The sequence below is a fragment of the Lissotriton vulgaris genome, chromosome 4_1, assembly GCF_964263255.1.
Source record: "Lissotriton vulgaris chromosome 4_1, aLisVul1.2, whole genome shotgun sequence".
In the NCBI taxonomy this organism is placed as follows: Eukaryota; Metazoa; Chordata; class Amphibia; order Caudata; family Salamandridae; genus Lissotriton; species Lissotriton vulgaris.
Window position 1 is genome coordinate 884542189 of NC_141691.1, and position 21188 is coordinate 884563376.

General features: G+C 46.2%; 1 protein-coding gene across 2 annotated transcripts in view; it reads left to right on the forward strand.

Annotated features, from left to right (window-relative positions):
- LOC147722685 (Y+L amino acid transporter 2-like) overlaps positions 1-21188 on the forward strand; it is a 546414-nt gene that overhangs the window by 190406 nt on the left and 334820 nt on the right. Inside the window, exon 1 of one of the 2 annotated variants that reach the window (XM_086965176.1) lies at positions 4976-5519. The exons of the other annotated variant lie outside the window; for it this stretch is intronic. Coding sequence (XP_086821302.1) covers positions 5075-5519 — 445 coding nt within the window. The 5' untranslated portion in view covers positions 4976-5074. Of the gene's footprint in view, positions 1-4975; positions 5520-21188 lie in introns of those variants that run through there. 2 annotated transcript variants of the gene reach the window in all.

Genomic DNA, 21188 nt, shown 5'->3' on the forward strand with positions numbered 1-21188 from the left:
TTGTTGCTCTGCTCCTGGTCTCCTGTCCCGCCATTCCCCTCTGTTACGGTTTACAAATATTTCCACAATTGGCACAGAGCTCAGATCACGCCACAGTACAGACAAGTAATCCAAGGGAGGTGGCCCGGTCCGGTCTCTCTTGGTCTAGAACGGGCTAAAATAGGCCCCCCCTTGGCCCGGGCTTCGCCCGGCGCGCGCCTGGAAGGAGTGGTCAAGTAAATACGGGCAGGCAGAGGGCAGGAGCAATGAGGGAAGATGACACAGCTGTGGTGAAAACGGGCTGCTGGTCCTCGCAGTCCCTGTCGATACGAACTCCCCCGACAAACAGGCAAGCAAACTGCTGCGAGCGGCTCCCGCGGAGCAGGGGCTGCGAGCATTATTTAAAGTCCAGGCCGAAGGCGGGAGCAATGAGGGAAGAGGACACAGCTGTGGTGAAAATGGGCTGCTGGTCCTTACAGTCCCTGTCGATACGAACTCCTCCAACAAACAGGCAAGCAAACTGCTGCGAGCGGCTCCCGCGGAGCGGCAGGCCGGGAGCAGTATTTAAAGTCCAGGTAGAGGGCGGGAGCAATGACGGAAGAGGACACAGCTGTGGTGAAAATGGGTTGCTGGTCCTCGCAGTCCCTGTCGATACGAACTCCTCCAACAAACAGGCAAGCAAACTGCTGCGAGCGGCAATACAATAATTTCAATAAATGCTTGAAAATGCATTGTTGTATCTTTCATCTGTTTACCTGGGGGCATGCAGGAGGGACCAAATGAAAGGGTTAAATCTGTTTCTGCAGATTCCTTGGAAATCAGTCTGTCATGTTCGAGCTTGCCAATGACATGACTGTTGGTTTAGGGGAAGGATGTGGTACTGTGAGCTAGCAGAAACCCACCTACACATACTAATGGTATATGTGGACTGAATCTCTATATTGTGAAGTTCGTGTTGGTCTAATACACAGTCCTGCTACATTTGTAGGAACTGTATAACAAACTCAAAGTCATCTCTTCAGTAAGTACTGTATACCCATCAAAGGTTGCATATTGTCGACACAGTTAACTTCTGCAGGCCTCTGAGCTCAGTCTCTTTAAACACCATTGGAAAAAGCATTATGTTATGTTATGTAAAAAATATTTATAGAGCACATTTACACCCATACGGTTTCTTGGTGCTGGATATAGGGGTTAGCCTGCTGCTCGTTGATTCATTCAAATGCCTCTGAGAACAACTACGTTTTTAGGAGTGTCCTTAATTGAGGGTAACTTGTTGAGGATCTGATGTTGGAAGGGAGAGAATTTCAAAAACAAGCATTTGGAACCTTATATATATTTAGCTATGCAGCACATTAGCATGGGTGCTGAAACATCTACTGTTTTAAACATGGAGGGAAAGTAAGCACCAAACTGCGTAACATGCCAGGTATGGGAACACATGGAGAGAAACATTGACTTTCAGCTGGAAATGGTGTAGTCCAAAGCCCTTTTTTTAAATTAAAAGCTGGGCCTTCGATGGTCATATCACTGAAAATACAAGATTGAAAAAAAATATTATCTACGGGTGCTCATGGAAGACAATTTCTATGGACTGGAATCTAGAGAATGCTGAAGTGATTCTGGTATTTTACTAACCTCTGCTGGTCGTTTTCTATCAAGAAAGTTAAATAGAGGTAGTAGCCAAAAAACAAAAAAACAAAAAAAGTCCATCAGCAGAAAGCAATGATGGTATTTCACTGACCTCTGCTTGTCATTTTCTATCAAGACAGTTAAATAGAGGCAGTTGAACAGAATAAAAAGTCCCTAAGCGGAAGCAGACAAGTCCTAGGGCTGATCTCCAGAGCCCACAAAGTACATACACATATAAGTATATACTAAAGTGTATACAAGAGGTCTCTAATACTCGACCTAGTGAGAGGCCAGAACAGCAAATCTTATCCACCTAATCTCTTCTGTTTAAAGGTGGGGATAACAAGGAGGTTAAGGTAGGATGACCTCAAGTTCCGGGTGGGCACATACCTCTGGGTGAGGGTAGAGACAAATTCTGGGCATGTGCCATGAAGGGATTTAAAGATAAGGCAACCAATCTTAAATACACAGCATTGTTTTAATGGAAGCCAGTGTAGCTTCCTCATTAGGGGAGTGACGTGGCGCCATCTTGGCTGATGATAAATCAGTCTAGCTGCCTGGTTTTGCACTGACTGCAATCTTCTTGTTAAATACACCCGAAGGCCGAAGTACAGTGATTTTCCATAATCATTGTGAGAGATGACCATAAACAGAACGGCCTGAATAAGAGCTTTAAAACTAAGGTATCTACTAATTTTCCTGATCTTCTCTAGCTGGAAAAAACAGGGGGAGACTGCCGACCCGATCTGGGACTTCAAAGAGAGGTCGCTATCAATTATGAAGTTGAGGGTAGGGTTGGCGTTCCCAGCTCAGCAGGCCAGAAATTAGAGTTCCAAGGATTTCAAGAGTTACAGACTAAGACAAGTTCTGTTTTGTCAGGTTCAATTTTAAGTGGTTGATATTCATACAGTTACGTATATGTAACATAGTTGTCTGGAAATTCAAGATGGAGTCAGGAGTATTGTCAATGGTACAGATCAATTGTTAATCATAAGCATAATTAAAAGTGCACACATTTCTTTTACCCAGAGACTGAATTAGTGTAAGAAGGTACAAATTTAACAGGTGTGGGGACAGGAAAGATCCCTGTGGCACACCACGGGGCAATTTAACTTTGGGAAAGACAAACCAATTGGGAGCAACCATCTAGAAAGGGCGTACGCCATTGGAGGACAGATCCCTGTATTTTGCTTCCCTTATACGGTTCACCAATAGTTCATGGTCGACCATGTTGAAAGCCACAGATAGATCAAGTAGCACCAAAGCCTGAGCAGTGCCCTCATTTCGTCTAGTACGGTCAGGATTATTGCCTCAGTTTAGTGAGAGGGGCGAAAGCCCGCTTGATGAGAGTCAGGGAATTGGGATTGTTCAGTAATGGAGCAGAGACAGTTGGCAACTTGGGCTTCCAACACCTTAGCCAACAAGGGGAGCAGTGAGAATGGGCGATAGTTTGTAAGCACCAACACTCTGCTTCCTGTGCATTTGTTTTGTCATCTCTGGTATAATGGAGGTAACTAGATTTTTTAGTGGTCTATTCTTTCTCATTAAGTACAACAGGATCGATCTACTTGCTACAAAGGTTTGAGAGTTATGCTTAAGGATGGTGAAAGGGCAAATGTGTTCCAGGCCTCATTTATCAGAGTAAGGATACATGATGGAGTTAACAGTCAACACTGAATCTATTGCTCCACGACAACCTCTAACGATCTTTTTCCCTACGCCTAGGACTATAAAAATATAGACCATGAACATAGTAATAGAGTGTGACATGCATGAAAAACAAAGGTGCATATTTGCAACAGGCAGCGATAATTATCGCTGACCTTGCATACCTCATTATTTTCTAATGCTGGAATATTTTGCCAAACTAGCGTTGTATTAACAACGTTTAGCGCCATGGCGATGAATATTCCAGCGATAGTGCCCTTTTCCATGGAATATCGATGCTTTTTCAGCGATGATCCATGTAAAACGGTGATGTGCTTGATAATACGACCCAGTGGTCGTATTACATGAATCCACCTCCCATGTTAAGTATGCCTAAGTCAGGAATTTAACAGACGTTAAATTCCTGCGTTAAGGCATACTTAGCGCGATTAAAATAATCGCTTCCCCGCGTTGTAAATATCGCAAAGCTACCTTCGCGATATTTACCCATGTTATTTCCACAGACACGCCTACTTTGCATCTCATTAATGATGCAATGTTAGGTGTGTTGGGAACGGGAGCAAAATCAGCAAAACACACGATATTGTGTCTTTGCTGATAAGGCGATAAAATTATCGCCGCTTTTTGGCTGAAAACGGCCGCAAAAGCAGCGATTATTTTATATCACTGCCTTGTTAATATAACCGAAGATATTGATTTAGAGATTGACTACATTGGAGTACAATCATAAATTGGTGCCTTTGGCTGCCAAACCCGTTGTTGTCCCACCCAATTTAGAGTTGGGTGAATAGGAGGGTGTCTGTTGGAATTCTTGACCCAGGAGCCCATCCAAGACTGATCTGCAATGTCACAGGGAGGGTAACCCCTCCTTCATTAGTACAGTATCACTGTCACTTAATCTGCCATACCAGGAAAGGAAGTCCTGGCTTGTGTCAACAAGCAATGGACCTGATGCTCAGAAATATTCCCTTTGCATCCGAGCTATGATTGTTTTGTGTCCCAAAGTGCCATTACGCTTCAGGACAGCAACAAAAGTTGATTGAGCAGAGCCAAAAACATGGCACCACCTTCTCAAACTGATCCAGCAGGTGGCAGCCTCTAATTATGAAGGGCGGCCCTCCTACAGGGTAATGGTTCCCAGAGCCACGGCTGACCTGGCAGGCTGACAGGCCACACGCCAAACATTAATTGTCCCCCCCCCCCCCCCCCCCCTCCCCCAGAGTGCCGAATTGAAATCCTTGGAAACAGAGACACCTTCTTGGTACTTTAGTAAAAGAGAGATAAAACTTTCAGGAAGTCTGTATCAAGTAAAAAAGGTTCATAAATGGCCACGCTGACAATGTAATGGATTAGAGAAGACTAGGAGAAAAGGCAACCCATTTTACAAGGTGATTGAGTAAGTCCTGTATGTGTGCAGTGGTTGCTTAGACATATATTAAGGAACATACAAAGCATACAAAGGTATGGGTATTCAAAGTAGTAAAGAAAAAATGTCATTGAGGCCATATGGGTCAATATATAAAATTATATATAAGTCGATATCATGTAATAAATTACCATGTTGGTTTATGATTAATATAACATATATCAACCTATGTTTTGATCAAAATAGCATAGTATCTATAAACCTATGTTTTGAAATATTGAGCTTTACAGATTCTTGTAAATCTTTAACATGTTGTTTTTTTTCAGGCCCCGAGTATTTATTCTTTTGTTCTTGCATCATCCTTCTGATTCATATAATTTTTAACAACTGGTTGCCTCAGGTCGAAGCAGAAGTTTCCAAAAGGCAAAAATGAAAAGAGATGGGGAAAATGAATCCACTCAATCAGTGCACCTCAAGAGAGAGATCTCACTGTTGCATAGCATTTGTCTAATAGCGGGAGCTACCATTGGGGCTGGTATTTTTGTGTCCCCCAAGGGCGTTCTTATGCACGCAGGTTCCTATGGATTATCGCTCATCATATGGACTCTTGGAGGATTTCTATCTGTGATTGGATCCCTTTGCTATGCAGAACTTGGGACAACATTCACTAAATCTGGAGCGAGTTACGTCTATATCCTGGAAGCCTTTGGAGGATTCATAGCCTTTTTAAACCTTTGGTCTACTCTGTTAATTATTTGTCCAGCCAGTGAGGCAATTTTGGCTCTCACATTCTCCAGTTACTTAATTGAACCTTTCTTCCCATCTTGTCCCCCACCATCACTTGCTGTGTCCATGGTAGCTGCCATGTGTGTCGGTAAGTTTTTCCAGGTTACGGTACTTATGGAAATATTTAATTGAAGCATCTATGTTAGTTGCAACCTCAAACAGATGTTATCATGTGTTGGTCCTGGAGCAGAGGCAATGCAGGAGGCCTTGGAAGGCGAACAGCACCAGGACCAGATTGGGAAATTAAAACGGCCCTGGCAAAAAAAGTTCAAACCAGTCTAGCAGCCTTCCTCGCCTCTCTTATCTTTCTCCAATTCTGTCTCTCAGCTCGATCTTTCTCTCTCCTAATGTAACCCTGTGCCTGCTTCAATTAACTTTGGGCAGATGGAGTGGGAGATAAGTATGTATATGGTATTTCTATGGTGCAATCTTAGCCAAAGGGAAACGGAGCGCTGTACAGGGTTAAAGCAAATCATAAAGTCAATGTGTGATAAAAGAGGTAGCTCAGATATGGATGGTTAATGCACTGTGATATAGTGCTCTTCAAAGAGGCGATTATCAAGAGTAGGCGATAAACTTATTAGCGCTTTAGCTTCCTTTTACGGGCGAAAAGCGGCAATACGTTTATTGTGACATCAGCAAGGCCAGGCTAGCGCGTATTTTGCTGATTTTGCTCCTGTTTCCAGCACGCCTAACTTCGCATCGCTAATGGGATGCAAAGTAGGCGTGTCTGTGGAAATAACATGGGTAAATATCGCGAAGGCAGCTTCGCGATATTTACAACGCGGGAAAGCGATTATTTTAATCGCGCTAAGTATGCCTTAACACAGGAATTTAACGTCTGGTAAATTCCTGACTAAGGCATACCTAACATGGGAGGTGGATTCATGTGATACGACCGTATATCGCCATTTTACATGGAACATCGTTTGAAAACCTGATAACGTCCCCACAGTGGGTGTGTGGATAATTACCAGAGATAGAGAACTTTTTTGTAAGATAAGTAGGGTGATTGTGATGGCTTTGTACATGCGATGCAGCTACTTTTGAAGGTAGGGCGAGCTAACAAGGGGAGGATGTAGGATGCGCTCAAGGGGTGCCAATGTGGAGCCTGGAAGACCATGGTCAGGATGTAACCACCATCCATATGCATAACTATAAGAGCTTAAATTGCGGTTCTGAAGTCTCTTTCTGAAAGAAATGGTTGGCTTTCTTTAGAGGAGAATGCTAGTACCAGAATGTCTTTGGTTTTTGGGCAATGTGTTCCTTGAGGGTGAAGTTCGTTCCGAGGGTGAATTCAAGTGAGCTGACATTTGCTGAACGTTGGGGTTTGAAGTTCCTATCAATAAGGCAGGTTTGTACTGTTACCTGTTTGTTATTCTTTTGCAAATAACAGGAACTCTGTCTTGGTTGGGCTGATATTCAGATAGGTGCTGGACATCCAGGTCTGGGTGACATGCAGGTAGAATGTGAGGAGTTGGATGTCTAAAGCAGCGGAGAATTTAAAGTAGAGTTGTGTATCATCAGCAAATTGGTGAATCTTGATACTGTTATCTGTGAGTAGAACACCGAGCTACTCTGCGTAGAGTTTAAAGACGACAGGAGACAGAATGAAAGCCTAGGTGACTCCACAGATGACAGAGATCTTTTGTGACCTCTGGAGCCCTTGGAAATGGAGGAGGAGAACCAGTGAAGGACTTTGACGGTGCATCCGATTTGATAATCCAGGGTGCATCTGAGTGTGGGATGGTTGACTCTGTGAAAAGCCAGCATTATCAGTAGTCAGTGGTCATCTTCATATATGGTCTGAAGAGCATTCTCTACAATGTGTAAGGTAATGCTCTCAATGCTGCAGCATGATCTGGTAGGCTTGCAGGAAATGGGTAACAATGAGGTGATTTTCAGGTTGAACATAGACTGCTTTTTCAATGATCTTGCCAATGAATGGTAGGTGAATGATGAGCCTTCCAATATAGGGGCCAACATAGAGTGAAAATGGAATTCAGATGCAATAAGCTCTGTCTTAGAATTGGGGGTCTCTGGTTGGCAGAGGTAGGTACTTTTTTTCCAAAAAGGGACCATTCCTACTAGTCAGGGTCAGGTGGGTACGCACTTTAGATAACCCCAGCTCAACCCCTTGGTAGCTAGGCACAAGCATACAGTCTTATCCCAAAGGCAATGTATAAACTATTTGTGCTCAAAACACACAGTAATACTGTGATAACACCACACATGGACACCACACCAGTTTAGAAAATAAAGTATATTTATCTAAACCCCACAAAACCAAAACAACATTAATCCAACATACATGTGGTGAAATAACACTTAAAAATGGTTAGCTCAAAAATAGAACCTGTAGAAAACATATAACTCCACCTGGAGTTATTTCAATGTCATGGCAGCAATAAATCCAAAGTACAGCGCTGACTGTGAGGTGCTCGGCATCAGGCACGGAGTCACACAGACCCCCAAACAAACAGTCCCTTTAGATAACAAAGTCTATGATGATGCATGGCATTGTGGAGGTGAGGTTTATGTGCTGAGGTCAAGGCCAGCTCCCTAGCTGCCATGGGGAGGTGAGGCGTCATGACCACTAGGAGGTGACGTGTCAAATCCAGGACAGGGATAGTCAGTTGCATCGTGGTGAGGCGTCGGTTCCGCTGAAGCGATGCAAAGTCAGCCAGTTCATGAACTCACCCTCAGCGGATATCGGCGCAGCGATAAAAGGATGCAAGGGTGGGTGATGACGGAGTCGGTGTGAGTGCTGGCATCGGGAATGCCTATGACTGTAGGCGTCGGCAATATTCAAAGAGCATCGGAGCTGCAGTGCAGGCCTGGGGGTGCATCATGCAATTCACAAGCGATGACCTTGGCCTCGGTGCAAGTTGCAGCATCACAGTGGCTTTGCTGACGGTGTCAGATTCAGGTTTTCTTGCTTCTTTCAAGTTGTTTCCAGCTCCCAACAGCAGTAAAAACCTCCAGAGGTCCAAAATTGGAATAGGCACCTCCTGGCAGGTCAGAACTCTCAGCAATAGAGTTCGGGGAAGCTGGGAGTGAAGTCTTAGTGTCCCTGAGACTTCAGAAAAAGAGGCCAGCACACACCGGTCCTTGTAGATTCTTCTTCAAGCAGGTTCACAACAAAGTTCCAGTCTTTGTCCCTTTCTTGGCAGAAGCTGCAACTGCAGGCCAACCACACATAGCAAACAGCAAAGGGGCAGTACTCCTCCTCAAAGCTTCTCTCCTTGGCAAATGCTCCTCTTGAGTCCAGAAGTGATCTAAAATTCTGGGGTTTAAGGTCCACTACTTATACCCCATTTTGTCTTTGTTCTTCTATGTGCAAGGTTTTTTTAGCCCAGTCCAAACCAGTTCTGTCCTCACTTGTGCAATATACTCACAGGGAAGAAGGCAGCATTGCACAAGGAAGACAGACCCTATTCATGTGCAAAGAAAACTCCCACCACTACTCTAAATGCCGCCAAGGTCTATTCCATTCAGGTCTGAGTCATCCAGGAAGGCCAGGCAAACCTTCACCCCCCACACCAGTGGCTAACTACAGTGAATGCACATCACCAGCCCCTGTCACTCCAAAACCAGACAGTCAATCCGCAAACAGGCAGAGGCACACAGAATGGTTAAACATGAAAATGCCTTCTTTCTAAAAGTTGCATAAAGAACTATTGAGGGACAGAATGCAGAACAATGTCATACATTTACCCCAGTACAGAGATCTGGGCCTAAATCCATGATTTTTAGGCTCACAATGACATTCCAGTTTGGACCCAGCCATATGCAAATCAGTCTTGTCCCTGCGCCCAATGGGAACAGTCCAGCCCGAACTGCCAGGCCAGGTCCTCCCTGGACTGGAAACAAGTATCCTAGGACCGGTTTCGGGGTTTAACCCCTCTTCAGCCAGGATAGCTTGATTCCAGTGGCATGGAGAGCACATAACTCACGTCTGAGCATACCGGACCCACTTGGGTCACAATTACAGAATGCAGAGCAATGTCGAATATTCACCCCAGTGCAGAGATCTGGGCCTAAATCCATCATTTTGTTGTTTACCATGCCATTCCAGTTTGGACCCAGCCATAAGCAAATTAGTCCTGACCCTGCGCCCAATGGGAAGAGTCCAGCCCGAACTGCCACGCCAGGTCCTCCCTGGACTGGAAACAAGCATCCAAGGACCGGTTTTGGGGTTTCACCCCTCTTCAGCCAGGATAGCTTGATTCCAGTGACATGGTGAGCACAGGACTCACGTCTGAGCATACCCGCCCCACCCAGGGTGACAATTGCAACAAGCATTTGCAATGCAATAGGTCTCGCATTAGGAAAGTTTGAGCTATTGGTCTTGTAAATGACAAATTTTTAATTTATGTGTTGGTTTTAAAAATAGCTAAATTAATAGCTTTGTCATTTACAATGCCAATAGTTATAACTTTCGCAAATGTGACACCTATAGCATTTGTAATGCAACATGTTTTGTATTTGCGTGACTTATATATATTGATATTACAAATTACAATGGCTTTTAAGTTTTTTTAAATAAGTAATACCTAAATAAAAGTGATTGTAATTTATAATGCAATAGCTTAAACTTTTGTAAATAACTTTTGAGAAGATTATGTTCAGTGTATTTTATTGTGACGAAAATCCAAGAACAGAAGTGAAATATTAACATCTTTTTGTGACATTTGTAATAAAGCTTGAAACATTGAAAGAAAATATTTGAACCAGTTGTTGTTGAATGGTTGCAGAGATCTATGCTGTGATGGCGCAGAGTGATGCAGGGGTCGCGCTTAGTGAAGCAGGGGTTGCGCTGAGTGATGCAGGGGTTGCGCAGAGTGATGCAGGCAGGGGTTGCATGGAGTGATGCAGGGGTTGCGCGGAGTGATGCAGGGGTTGCGCGGAGTAATGCAGGGGTTGCGCTGAGTGATGCCGGGGTTGCGCTGAGTTATGCGGGGTTGCGCTGAGTGATGCAGGGGTTGCGCTGAGTGATGCAGCGGTTGCGCTGAGTGATGCAGTGGTTGCGCGGAGTTATGCAGGGGTTGCACTGAGTGATGCAGGGGTTGCGCTGAGTGATGCAGGGGTTGCGCTGAGTGATGCATGGATTGCGTTGAGTGATGCAAGTGTTGAGCTGAGTGATGCAGGGGTTGCGCTGAGTGAGGAAGGGGTTGCGCTGAGTGATGCAGGGGTTGCGCTGAGTGATGCAGGGGTTGCGCTGAGTGATGCAGGGGTTGGGCTGAGTGATGCAGGGGTTGCGCTGAGTGATGCTAGGGTTGCGCTGAGTGATGTTGGGGTGGCGCTGAGTGATGCTGTGGTGGCTCTGAGTGGTGCTGTGGTGGTGCTGAGTGATGCTGTGGTGGTGCTGAGTAGTGCTGTGGTGGTGCTGAGTGATGCTGGGGTCCAAGTGTGGGATCACAAACAGTGAGAGCAAGCTTGATCCAACCAAAGAAGCGTAGTGCCGTTCAAGCCTGGAATATGAAGCCCATACAGGGCCACCACAAATGTGGAGAAAGTATTGTCTGCACCAGACAATTGAAGGACGAACGTCCACTGAAAAATAAACTGGAACCTCAATGAATTCTCAATTGCAAAACCAACAAGAACAGCAGTGAAATATTAACAACTTTTTGTGACATTTGAAATAAAGCTTGAAACATTGAGAGAACATATAAGAACCAGTTGTTGTTGAATGGTTGCACAGAGTGATGCTGTGGCCTTCAGTGGTGCTGAGTGATGCTGTCGCCTTCAGTGGTGCTGAGTGATGCTGTGGCCTTCAGAGGTGCTGAGTGATGCTGTGGCGTTTAGTGGTGCTGAGTGATGCTGTGGCATTTAGTGGTGCTGTGGCGTTGAGTGGCGCTGAGTGATGCTGTGGCATTGAGTGGTGCTGTGGCGTTGAGTGATGCTGTGGCGTTGAGTGGTGCTGTGGTGTTGAATGGTGCTGTGGTGTTGAGTGGTACTGTGGTGTTGAGTGGTGCTGTGGTGTTGAGTGGTGCTGTGACTTTGAGTGGTGCTGAGTGATGCTGTGGCGTTGAGTGGCGCTGTGGCATTGAGTGATGCTGTGACGTTGAGTAATGCTGTGGCATTGAGTGATGCTAAGGCGTTGAGGGATGCTGTGCACTGAGTGGTGCTGTGGCTAATTCCTCAGTCCCCTAAAAGTAATCCACAAACCCTGGGTGCCTTTAGACATCCCAGGATGTTGGAAAAAAAGGACACAAATTGGGTGTGGGCAGTTTATGTGGACAAAAAGTTATGGAAGCGTGAGCGCAAACTAAAACCCAAATAGCCCTAAAAAAAGCTTAGCACTGGGATGTGTGTGTGTGTGGGTGTGAGGGGGGGTGCCTAGCAGTGAAGGGAGTTAAATCAAACACATGGTGGTAACCTGATGCTGGGCATGTAAATAGCGCGGATGTACCATGTTACAACGCATACTATTACAACTACCTACCGTTACAACGCGACCATTACAACGCATACCATTACAACGCATAGCGCTTTGAGGTGCTGGATAGTGGTAAGTATAATTTACTATTCTAACTCCAGTCCCCGTGGACCCTAGGGAAGGTGTTGGATAGTAAATTAAACTTATTCCCTATCCTAGAGCGCCCCCCAGCGCAATGCGTTGTAATGGTATGCGTTGTAAAAGTCGCGTTGTAATGGTAGTGCGGAGTAAAAGATGCGTTGTAACGGGTGTATACCAAATAGTGCACCTTCAGAAGCCAGCCCAGTACCAATTATGAACTAGTAAAGCAGCATTCCTTGCATTTGCTTTGAAATTCATTTACCAAGTACAGCCGTTTGGTCAGAAGGTAGCAAGCAGTACACATTGTACCTAGCAGCCTGTTAATGACGGTTATCTCTCTAAACTGCGAGTTGCAACTGAAACCGGATCCCTAGCAATGCGCTATCCTGGAGGTGGAAGAAAGAGGTGGGAATCCTCATTTCCCAAGGCTCGAGATGCTTCTAAGATAATTCCTTAACACAAATGTGTAAATATTGTTTTGCAACTTTCTGATCTATTGAGCTAGACATATCTTTGCACACATTACGAGACTCCAACTTTTCACGGAGACCTGCCAGAACAGCCTTACACCAGCCAGGGTAGCTTGATTCCAGTGGCATGGAGAGCACGAGACTCACGTCTGAACATTCCCATCCCACTTGGGTTACAATTGCAAAAAAAACTATATTAATGGACAGAATGCAGAACAATGTCATACATTCACCCCAGTACAGAGATCTGGGCTTAAATCTATTGTTTTTTTGCTCACCATGCCATTCCAATTTGGACCCAGCCATATGCAAATCAGTCTTGACACTGCGCCCAATGGGAACAGTCCAGCCCGAACTGCCAAGCCATATCCTCACTGGACTGGAAACAGGCATCCTAGGACTGATTTAAGGGTTTCACCTCTCTTCTGCCAGAATAGCTTGAATCTAGTGACATGGAGAGCACGGGACTCACGTCTGAGCATACCCGTCCCACTCGGGGTAACAATTGCAAAAAGAGCTACTGATTGACAGAATGCAGAACAATGTCATACATTCACCCCAGTACAGAGATCAGGGCCTAAATCCATCATTTTATTGCTTATCATCCCATTTAAATTTGGACCCAGCCATATGCAAATCAGTCTTGACCCTGCGCCCAATGGGAACTGTCAAGCCCGAACTGCCAGGCCAGGTCCTCCCTGGACAGGAAACAAGCATCCTAGGACCGGTTTCGGAGTTTCACCCCTCTTCAGCCAAGATAGCTTGATTCCAGTGGCATGAAGAGCACTGGACTCATGTCTGAGCATACCCGTCCCACTCAGGTGACAATTGCAAAAAGTACTATTGATGGACAGAATGCAGAAAAATGTCATACATTCATCCCAGTACAGAGATCTGGGCCTAACGCCATCGTTTTTTTTGCTCACCACACCAATTGTGCGTCTTTTACTCTCTAAAAGTGGCATTTTCAAGCACACAATTTAAAAACACCTTTACTCAAAGATGTGTTATTAAATTCAGAGTTTAGATTGCTAAAAGTTCATTCTCTATCTTGTCCCAATGGGAAGTTATACTTGTAAGATGGGATAAAGAATCTCCCATTTCATCCAATGGGAGAGAGAGACTTACAAATTCAATAGTGAAAAACGAAAGTGGCAACATTTCACGACCAGGACGTTTCACACATACCAGTGTATGTCCTACCTTTCACATACATTGCAACCTGCCCATGGGGGTACCTTAGGCCTACATGAGGGGTGTCCTACATGTAAGAAAAGGGATCGTGAGGGCCTGGCAAGTAGGTGCACTTTCCATGTCGACATGGCAGTTTAAAACTGCGCACAGAGACTGCAGTGCCAGGTCTGATATACCTTTTCAGGGCTACTCATATGGGTGGCACAATCAGTGCTTCAGGCCCACTAGTAGCATTTGATTTACAGGCCCTGGGAACTCATTGCACTTTACTAGGAACTTACCAGCAAAGCAAATATGCCAAGCAGGGAGAACCAATTGTAAATCAATTTGCACAGGGAGCACTTGCACTTTGACACTGATCAGCAGTGGCAAAGTGCCCACAGCATCTAAGCCAGCAACAATTATATCCAGCACAACATCAAAAATACAGGAGGTACTGGCAACAAGTCAGAGGAAACCTCACCAAAGATACCAAGTCTAGCCTGTGTCTAGCTGAAAAGTGGGAAGAACTACCCAACCTCTTGGGAGTTTTCATCACTATGGCGGAAGATTCAGGACAGACCATCAGCATTGGCGTGGTTTGTACCAGGGTGGTGTTCTGCTGTAAAGTCCCTTCCCAATAGGGAGATGGCCCACCTTAACAATTTTGAAATCTCATCCCTCATTTGCATCAACCATCTGAGAGGCCTGTGGTCTGGCTGAACCCAAAGTGAGTCCTAAACACGTAGGGTATTATCTTCTTCTGCGCCCAGACCACAGCAAAAGCTTCTCTTTCAATTGCATTCCACCTCTGTTCCCTGGGAAGTAGCCTCCTATTAATGAAAGCTATGGGTTGGTCGAAGCCCTCTTTGTTCAACTGTGAGAGTTCTGCTCCCTAACCATGCCATGAAGCCTCTGTCTGCACAACAAATTCTTGGGAGAAGTTGGGTACCTTGAGCATAGGCGCCGTGCACATGACAGATTTCAGGGCATCAAAAGCGGTCTGACAGGCATCGGTCCAGATCACTTTTCTTGGCTGCTTCCTTGAAGTCATCTCTGTCAAAGGGCAAGAATGGATCCATATCTCTTGATAACCGTCTGTAGTGCCCGGAGAGACCTAAAAAGGCTCTCACCTCCGTCTGGGTCTTGGGGGCCTCCCAAGCCAGATTGGTATTAATCTTAGGCTGTAGGGGCGCCACCTAGCCGCTTCCTACCTGGTGCCCTAAGTACACGAAAGATACCTGCCCTATCTGGTACCTACTGGGATTGAAAGTGAGGCCTACCTTTTGCAGATCCTTCAGCACTTTGCAGAGGTGTTGCAAGTGTTCCTCCCAGCTGGAGCTGAACACAGCAATGTCATCCAGGTATACAGGGCTGAATTCCTCCAGCCCGGACAATACTTGGTTGACCAGTTTCTGGAATGTGACAGGGGCATTCTTCAACCCAAAGGGCATGACCCGGAACTGGTAGTGCCCCAGTCAAGGCAATCTGCCAGTACCCAGACGTTAGATCAAACGTACTAAGGTACCAGGCAACTCCTAGCCGATCAATGAGCTCATCATCTCTGGGAATGGGGTGTGCGTCATTCCTGGTGAGTGCATTAAGCCCACGGTAGTTTGCACAGAATCGGCGTTAATAAGTGACACCAGGTTCAGCAGCTTTTGGAACCAAGACCACTGGGCTAGCCCAGGGGCTGCTGGAGGGCTCTATCACCTCTAACGCCTACATCTTGGAAACGTCTTCCTTAATGCTGGCCCTGACTTTGTTAGTTACTTTCTAAATTTTATGTTTCACAGGTAAACTGACACCGGTCTCCACGTCATGAGCACACCCATTGATGATTTCTGGAGTCAGGGAGAACAGCGAGGCAAACTGTACCAGCACCTGGTGACAGACCTTCTGCTGCTCTGGGGCCAAGGTAGGAGAGAGGTTCAGTCAATCCACTGACCCATCTTGTTTCTCAGCTGACAGGAGGTCAGGAAGAGGCTCACTCTCGTCTTCCATTCTATCATCTGTAGCCAGGAGCATTGTTATTTTAGACCTCTCAAAGTGAGGTTTGAGGCAGTTCGCGTGCAGGACTCTCAAAGGGTTCCTGGCAGTCTGTAAGTTAACCAAGCAGGTCACTTCACTCTTGCACTCCAAAAACTCAAATGGACCAGTCCACTTGCCTTGAAGCGCACAAGGCTCCACTGGTGCCATCAGCCATACTTTTTGGCCAGGCTGAAACTTAACCCAAGGGGTATTCTGGTCGTACTATCATTTCATCTCCTCCTGAATGGCTTCCAGGTTCACCAGAGTGATTTTCCTGAAGCATTGAGTCTGGTTCCTGAAGGTTAGCATGTAGCTAAACACATCTTCGGGGGTCTTACCAGGAGTTTTCTCCCAGCGCTCCTACAGTCAGAGGTCCTCTCGCAGGGTGCCTATACAGTAATTCTGAACCCTAAGGATTTCTGCGTTATCTCCCTGTAGGCAAACAACAGGCATGGTAGGAAGACTTTCCACTTACATCTCATGGGTTGTGTAAGACCCTTTATCATGCCTTTCAGGGTTTAGTTGAATCGCTCAACCAACCCATTTTCTTGGGGATGGTAAGAAGTGGTGAATTTACACATTACACCACACTTCTCCCATAATGTCTTCATATACCTAGATATGAAGTTTGTACCACAGCCAGAGACCACCTCTCGGGAAAAAATCCCAGTCGATGCATGGCTGACCACAGGGGCCATGGTTGTCCTGAGAGGGACAGCTTCTGGGTACCCGGTGGCATGGTCCACCAAGACCAAGATAAACGTGTTGCCTAAGGCTGTCTAGGGTAACAAGGGCCCCACAATGCCAATTCCAACCCGCTCGAAAGGGGTGCTCACCATAGGAAAGGGTTGGAGGGGAGCCTTACACTTTCCCCCACTCTTGCCAATTGCCTGGCAAGTCTGACAAGACAGACAATGTGTGCCAGCATGCCTTTGCATTTGGGGCCAGCCAAAGTGAGTGACAAGCCGGTAATAGGTTTTGTCGCACCCTAAATGTCCTGCCAAAGGCATATCATGAGCCAGACCCAGTAGGAAGGTCTTGTAGCACTCGGATACCACAAGCGCACAGGCATTCCTGGGCTCAGCAACCTTAGGCTCACTATATAGGACACCATTTTGCCAATAATCAAATATGATCCAGACAGACTACCTGCTGCATGGTCTGCAGGCTGTTGCTGCAAACCAACAATAATAGGGCACTCTATCAGCGCCTTGCAGAACGCCTCCTTGAAGGGATTCCTTCCTGCTGCCAACGGGTCTGCTCAGGCAGGTCTCCCAGTTTTGCCAATTCTTCCCCGGTACGTTCCAGGGCATCCCCCTGATGGTCTGCCTCCTCCTGGACAGTGGGAACTTCTTGGGAAGGTTTCCCATGCCTCTGCCCCTCCTCTTTCTGACAGGCACCTGGGTCACTGCTTAAGGCTCCAGATCCTCTTGAGTACCGAGTGGTCACACAGGCCCACTCAGGCAGACCCAACATCTTTAAATGAGCGTGACGTTCCACCTCCTTCCAAGGGGAACTGTCTAGGTCACTGCCAAGAAAACAGTCAACAGGCATGGATGGACTTACAATGACCTTCAAGGAACCTGAGACCCCCCCCCCCACTCAATGAGAACATGTACCACCTTTCACAGGTGCTCCAGGCTGTCTGCAGCAACTACAGGGTGAAGTACATTGGGAATAGCCTGCTCCTCAGACACCCATTGGCGCCTGACAGACGTCACACTGACTTCCGTGTCTACCAGAGCTTCACCCTCCTCCCATTGATGGTCACCCACTGCAAGTACTTTTTAGTGTTATCCAGCAGACAGGTTTCCTTGACCTTACCTCTATCTCCTAATGAGTTAGGCATCATCACAGCTGGCTCCCCACCCTCACTAGGAACCAACTCTTCCCCCAGCACAAACTCTAACTAACCCCAGTGACGGTGCACCAGTGGGTGTTGGTGATGCCTTGGGGTACTTGGAATCATTCTGCATATAACCCACTTGACCAAATCTATAACACTTGCGTAGACCCCAGTTGTTTGACCTACTCCTGGGGGGGCATTGTTTCTTAGAACTGGGGGCTGGGACTCTTTACCTTGGGAATAGTTTTAGGGCCCTTCAGAGAACTCCTTTTAGTTGCCCTTATCCCCCCACTCTTCTGCTGGGAACCTGCCCACCTTTGGCTGGGTTCCCCACATACCCCTTGTGGACCCTGGTACTTGCTCAGTGGTCCGCCTCCTGAGTAAACTTCTTAGAGTCAGTCAGCTTACTATCCATCCCATGCTGGCCCAGCTCCGGAACAAAAAGACTACTAAAGTTCTCCAAACCAATCAGATTGAAAACCCCCTGGTAATGAGTTACCTTGCTGTCCTTTATCTAACCATTCAGTGCTCTGCAATAAAGATTCACATGTTCAACCCATGTATTTGAATCAAGCTTCTTGAAAGACCTAAACTTTTCCCTGTACTGCTCAGGTGTGAGCTCATACCTGAGGCATGAAACCTCCTTCATATTAGGGTAAGTCAGAGCACTCGCCTCCTCCAAAGGTGTCAGGGTGTTCCTCCCATTGGCCTCAAAGTGTCTCCATAGGCCCGCCCCCCCCCCCCAGTTCTTCTTAGGGACCTCATTCATATGCAGTACTGCCTCATAAGATGCAAACTATGTATAAATATCCTACCCCTTCTGGAAATACTGTACAAGGTCGTTGGGAATGTACACTTTACCCCCTTGCAATGGCTGTACTCTGTCGCCATTTGTATTGGAGTCAGCCTGTTTTGCCCTGATGCCCAGCTCTCTCATGCTCAATTCATGTGCCAAGATCAATTTCTTTTCCTCCAATGCACACACTTTCTACCTCTCCACTGCCATCTTCTCTATCTGAATGGCAGCTTTTTGGTTCTCCATTTCCAATTGCTTCATCTGGAGCCTCAAAACCTCCAATTCATGATCTCTGACCCTTTGTCTGTCCTCCTATTCCTCTGGAGAAGGATTCCTGGATGAACAATTGCTCCCAGCCGCAAAGGCTGCTCACCCAACAGGGAAATACTGGGATCTGAAGCTGACCTCAGGCACACCCCATCCATATATGCCTAATCTGACTCCCTGGCTTCCCTGGCCTCCCACTAGGCACTCAAGACCTTCTGTAGCTCTTCTTCACTAGACTAGAGTTGTTCCTCATGGGACATCCAAAACTCTTGCAGAACTGCATGAGTTGATCGAATTTGTAACTACTTAACATTTCACTTTCAAACTTCAATTCTGAAGCCTCACTTGCTGGTTTACCATTTAGAGACATGGTACGTCAATACTTCAAGGGTCAGATCAAAATTAAAACCATAAATAAAACACAGTATGGGGTTGAGTAGTGGTCTGCACTTAACTAGTGGTGTACACCAATCACTGTGGGTCAAGTACAAATACAAGTTCAATCCTCACAGCTGACCACCAATGTTAGAAATGGGGGTCTCTAGTTGACAGAGGTAGGTACCTTTGTCGAAATAGGGACCCTTGCTTCTAGTCAGGGTAAAGGGGATACACACTTTAGATAACCCCTGCTCACCCCCTTGGTAGCTTGGAACGAGCAGGCAATGTGTGAAGTAAGTGTGCTCAAAACACACAGTGATACAGTGATAACACCACAAATGGACACCACAAAAGTTTAGAAAAATAGAGTATCTTTTTCTAAACTCAACAATACCAAACAAACAAAAATCCAACATGGATGTAGTAAAATAGCACTTCAAAACAGTTATCTCAAAAATAGAACTTGTAGAAAACAAATAACTTCACCTGGAGTTATTTTGACATCATGACAGCAATAAATCCCAAGTACAGTGCCGACTGTGAGGTACACGGCATCAGGCACGGAGTCACACGGACCCCCAAACAAACAGTACCTTTGGATAACAAACGTCTATCATGATGCACAGCGTCATGGAGGTGAAGCGTCGGTGCTGAGTTCAAGGCCTGCTCCCTGGCTGCCCTGGGGGAGGCGAGGCCTCGTGTCCACGTGGAGGAGACATGTTGAATCCAGGACAGGGGAAGTTTGTTGCGACGGAGGTGAGGCATCCGTTCCGGTGTAGTGATGCGAAGGCGGTGGGTTCGTGGAGTCACCCTCTGAAATTATTGGTGCTGCAATGAAAGTATGCAGGCGCTGGCAATGACAGAGTTGGTGTGAACGCTGGTGTCGGGGATGTAGATAATTGCAGGCATCGAAGAGTGTCAGAGGTGCAGTGCAAGCCGGGCGGTGTGTTGTGCATTTCATTAGTGGTGCCCCTGGCCTCGGTTCAAGTCGTGTGGTCACAGCGGCCTCGCTGACGGCATCGGAGACAGGTTTTCTTGCTTCTTTCAAGTTGCTTCAAGCTCCCAACAGCAGGAACAACCTCCAGAGGCCCAAAACTGGAATAGGCACCTCCAGGCAGATCAGAACTCTCAGCAATGGAGTTCAGGGAGCTGAGGTGAAGTCTGTGTGTCTCTGAGATTTTAAAATAGAAGACCAGCAAATGCAGGCCCTTGGATATTCGTCTTCAAGCAGGTTCACAGCAAAGTTCCATTCTTTGTCCCTTTCTTGGCAGAAGTAGCAACCGCAGGCCAGCCCCACACAGCACACAGCAAATGGGCAGTACTCCTCCTCACAGCTCTTCTCCTTGGCTAAGGTGTCAGGGATGCAATTCCTTGGGACTTGCTCGATGCTAGAATGGTCCTCTTCCAGGCAGCTCCAAATCTGATTGTCGTAATGGCACAGATTGTTAGAGTGGCCAGGTGGGGGAAAGGGTGTTGGGAAGGGTACAGCCGGGAAGGAGATCTGTAATAAAACATTCAAGACGTTATTCTAATTCGTCTAATTGGAATTTCCTACAACATATTCTGTCTTTCAGTAAGATAATCACCTTTATTTCCCTATGACTTAATCAGATGATTTGTTGTTAGTGGTGGAACTACAAAATAAAATCACACAGAGTATACACAGGGTTAAAGAGGACCTGGCACTATGTAAGACTCTGTACATAGGCTACAACAATAATATCTATTTTTAAAAAGAAAAGGACTGTAACCTACTTATGTTTCTGCCACTAAAGCTTCATATTTCAAGCTGTTCATTATTGGGATGAAAGCGGGACCACCCTCGCAACCTTCTCATAATTAACTTTGACAAAACGATTAGATGAACCCCCTAAAAATTGTCCTTGTCAAAGTTCACTTTCCATAAGGGTAAATGTCAATGAATATTAAATTCAAAGTGTCTGAATCATGCCCTTTCTAGATAATGTTCAATGAGCTTCAAGTTCAAAGTTCCAAAATCAGGCTAGAACGTAAAGTGTTCAAAAATTAACCAAAAGCTTTCATCTTAAGAGATAAAAGAAACTGAAGCGCTCTTACCCGAGTCTTCAGTGAAAGAGGCGCTGCTGCTCACATTATTCTCTGGGCTCGTTCCGTGACAGTCAGGTGCTCTGTCTCTGCTTTGGAGCAAAGATGAATTCTTGACGGCAGGCTCCGTCGCTCAGGAAGGCAGGAAAATAACAAGCTTGTGCATCTGGGTGTGGTTCCCTTTTATAGGAGGGACCCGCCCAGGC